The following is a 2,265-nucleotide window of genomic DNA, read 5'->3' as shown; positions in this document are numbered from 1 at the left end:
GTATATCCTGTAGCAGTTTCACTATGGTCACCATATGATAACAGCACTTCGATAAAATAATACTGCTGCCTCTCATACAGCCGTGCTGAAAACCACTAACAGGGACGAACGCTGAAAAATATAATAAAAGTTAATTAATACTATATAAATTTAACGGATCTATTCTATTCTATACGCTATCTAAGATTTTCTTCGAACCAGTGACTCAGTAGGAACATTTCAGATCAGCATTAATAGCGATCGCGCATTAACCGTATGAAAAAAATGATTATAATTAGATCGAGGCATTAATATATCTTACACTGCAATTCGCATTATCGTACATACACGTTTCTTTTTTTTAGTATAGCAACCAATAACTAAATGGCAACGTGGACAGTTACCTCATAGTAAATGTGAGATGATGGTAATATCCTTGCGTAAAGGATATACATGGATTCCAGTACCTATCGAATAAAACTAGCCTCCTTTAATATTAGTTGCACCCGTGCGAGTAGTGCTCACGCTGGTCACGTCACTTTATTCCCTCTTCGTATCTTTAACTTGAATTTCTGTATACAATTGTTCAGCCAACATGTCGTCTTGCAAATTAATATAAATCCAAGTCATTAAACCTCAATGAAGGCGAAATCACAGCATCTTTGAGTGATTAGAGGCAGCTTTGTTCGTTAACAATACTCGACTCCGTAAATAGTCCTGTTTTCTCGCAGCTGCATCGGTACTATATTTGTATTTTTAGCTGAATCTATAGATGTATTTGATCACATAGTTCGATAGAAAATATATTCTGGTGAGTAACTGTTTGCTTATAATGTGCTCATTACGTTCTAGATGAATCACAATTTCTATTCGCCAGCCTAAATATTGATTGGTTTACAATTTGGACTTAGGAAAGCCAAGTCGGTAAAGTGCTACTATGCTGGCACCTCCCAGACCGACGTTTTGTTGAAGAGCCACTTTTGCACCGGGAACTTGCCTCTTGCCGGCAGTGCCACGTAACTGCCAACAAAGCTCGGAGCACTGAGCCAAGCCGGTCGCTCCCAGGGGATGTCCTTTTGAAATGAGTCCCCCGCTCGGGTTAATGACGTACTTGCCTCCGTAGGTGTTATCCCCCCGGTCGATGAACTCGCCAGCCTTACCTACCGGGCACAAACCGAGAGCCTCGTACGTGATGAGCTCGTTTGCGCTGAAGCAATCGTGCAACTCTATAACTTGAACATCATTTGGCGTTAGTCCAGCTTTCTTGAATGCACGCTCGGCGGCTGCCTTAGTCATATCGAAGCCGACCATTTTGATACAGGACTTCTCGTCAAAGGTTGACGAAAAGTCGGTGGCCATCTCGATGGCGAGAATTTCTACAGCTTGATCCTGAAGATCCAGCCTCTTCACCATGTCTTCGCTCATAAGAATGGCGGCAGCCGCTCCATCAGAAGTGGGACAGCATTGCAGCTTCGTTAGTGGGCCAAACACTTGAGGCGCCTCAAGCACCTCTTGAAGAGTATGCTCCACTTGAAATTGTGAGTTGGGGTTGTTTACCGAATGCTTGTGGTTCTTGACAGCGATCATCGCTAGCTGTTCTTTTGTCGTGCCGTATTTCTCCATATGCTCTATGCCAGCGGCACCGAACATCTGTGCAGCCATGGGTGCAGGTGAGATACCATATGTCGAAGCAAGAACTTTGGCGTGTGTTTCAATTGGATTTGCACGGTCCCTGAACTTGCTGGTAAGCGAGCCCCTATCCATTTTCTCGAATCCGCATGCTAGGACACAGTCTGCCAGACCGCCTTCAATGAGCTGTTTCGCCAAGATAAGTGCAGTTGAACCCGTAGAGCAGTTATTATTCACGTTATAGATAGGAATACCAGTGAGACCGACCTCATATAGAGCTCTTTGACCGCAAGTCGAATCACCATACACGTAGCCACATACGGCCTGTTGAATTTCTTTGTATTCGAGTCGGGCATCCTTCAACGCTGCTTCAACGGCTTCCTTAGCCATGACCGGATAGTCGCGCTTTTTGTCACCGGGTTTCACAAATGGTGTCATACCGACACCCACGACGAAAACGCGACGCATGATTAAAGGTGCAGTTGGAAGTGAGTTCGATGTTAGGGAAGCGGGCGCTGGAGCTGATGTTCTGAAAACCCAACGTTGGAAAAAGCAAACGACAAACTATCCGTTAATAGAGGGCATGATTAGAACGATTTCATTCTATCAGAAGGTGTCTATATTTCGCATCGAATATGCAACAACTGGAAGATTCAT

At 44.2% G+C, this 2,265-nt stretch overlaps 1 protein-coding gene across 1 annotated transcript; it reads right to left on the bottom strand.

Annotated features, from left to right (window-relative positions):
• Nucleotides 1-468: 468 nt before the first annotated feature.
• Nucleotides 469-2,235, bottom strand: LOC111242913 (sterol carrier protein 2-like). Its single transcript, XM_022787857.2, has one exon. It carries the CDS (start codon nucleotides 2,074-2,076, stop codon nucleotides 874-876), a length of 1,203 nt encoding a protein of 400 aa, XP_022643592.1. The 5' UTR covers nucleotides 2,077-2,235; the 3' UTR covers nucleotides 469-873.
• Between the last annotated feature and the right edge of the window lie 30 nt (nucleotides 2,236-2,265).

This window comes from Varroa destructor, unplaced genomic scaffold (assembly GCF_002443255.2).
Source record: "Varroa destructor unplaced genomic scaffold, Vdes_3.0 BEIS01000001.1, whole genome shotgun sequence".
Lineage (NCBI taxonomy): Eukaryota > Metazoa > Arthropoda > Arachnida > Mesostigmata > Varroidae > Varroa > Varroa destructor.
This window is presented reverse-complemented; position numbering and strand designations above follow the sequence as displayed.

Coding starts and splice junctions, on each gene's coding strand:
- LOC111242913 (XM_022787857.2), bottom strand. CDS start 2,076: ATGCGTCGCGTTTTCGTCGTGGGTGTCGGTATGACACCATTTGTGAAA.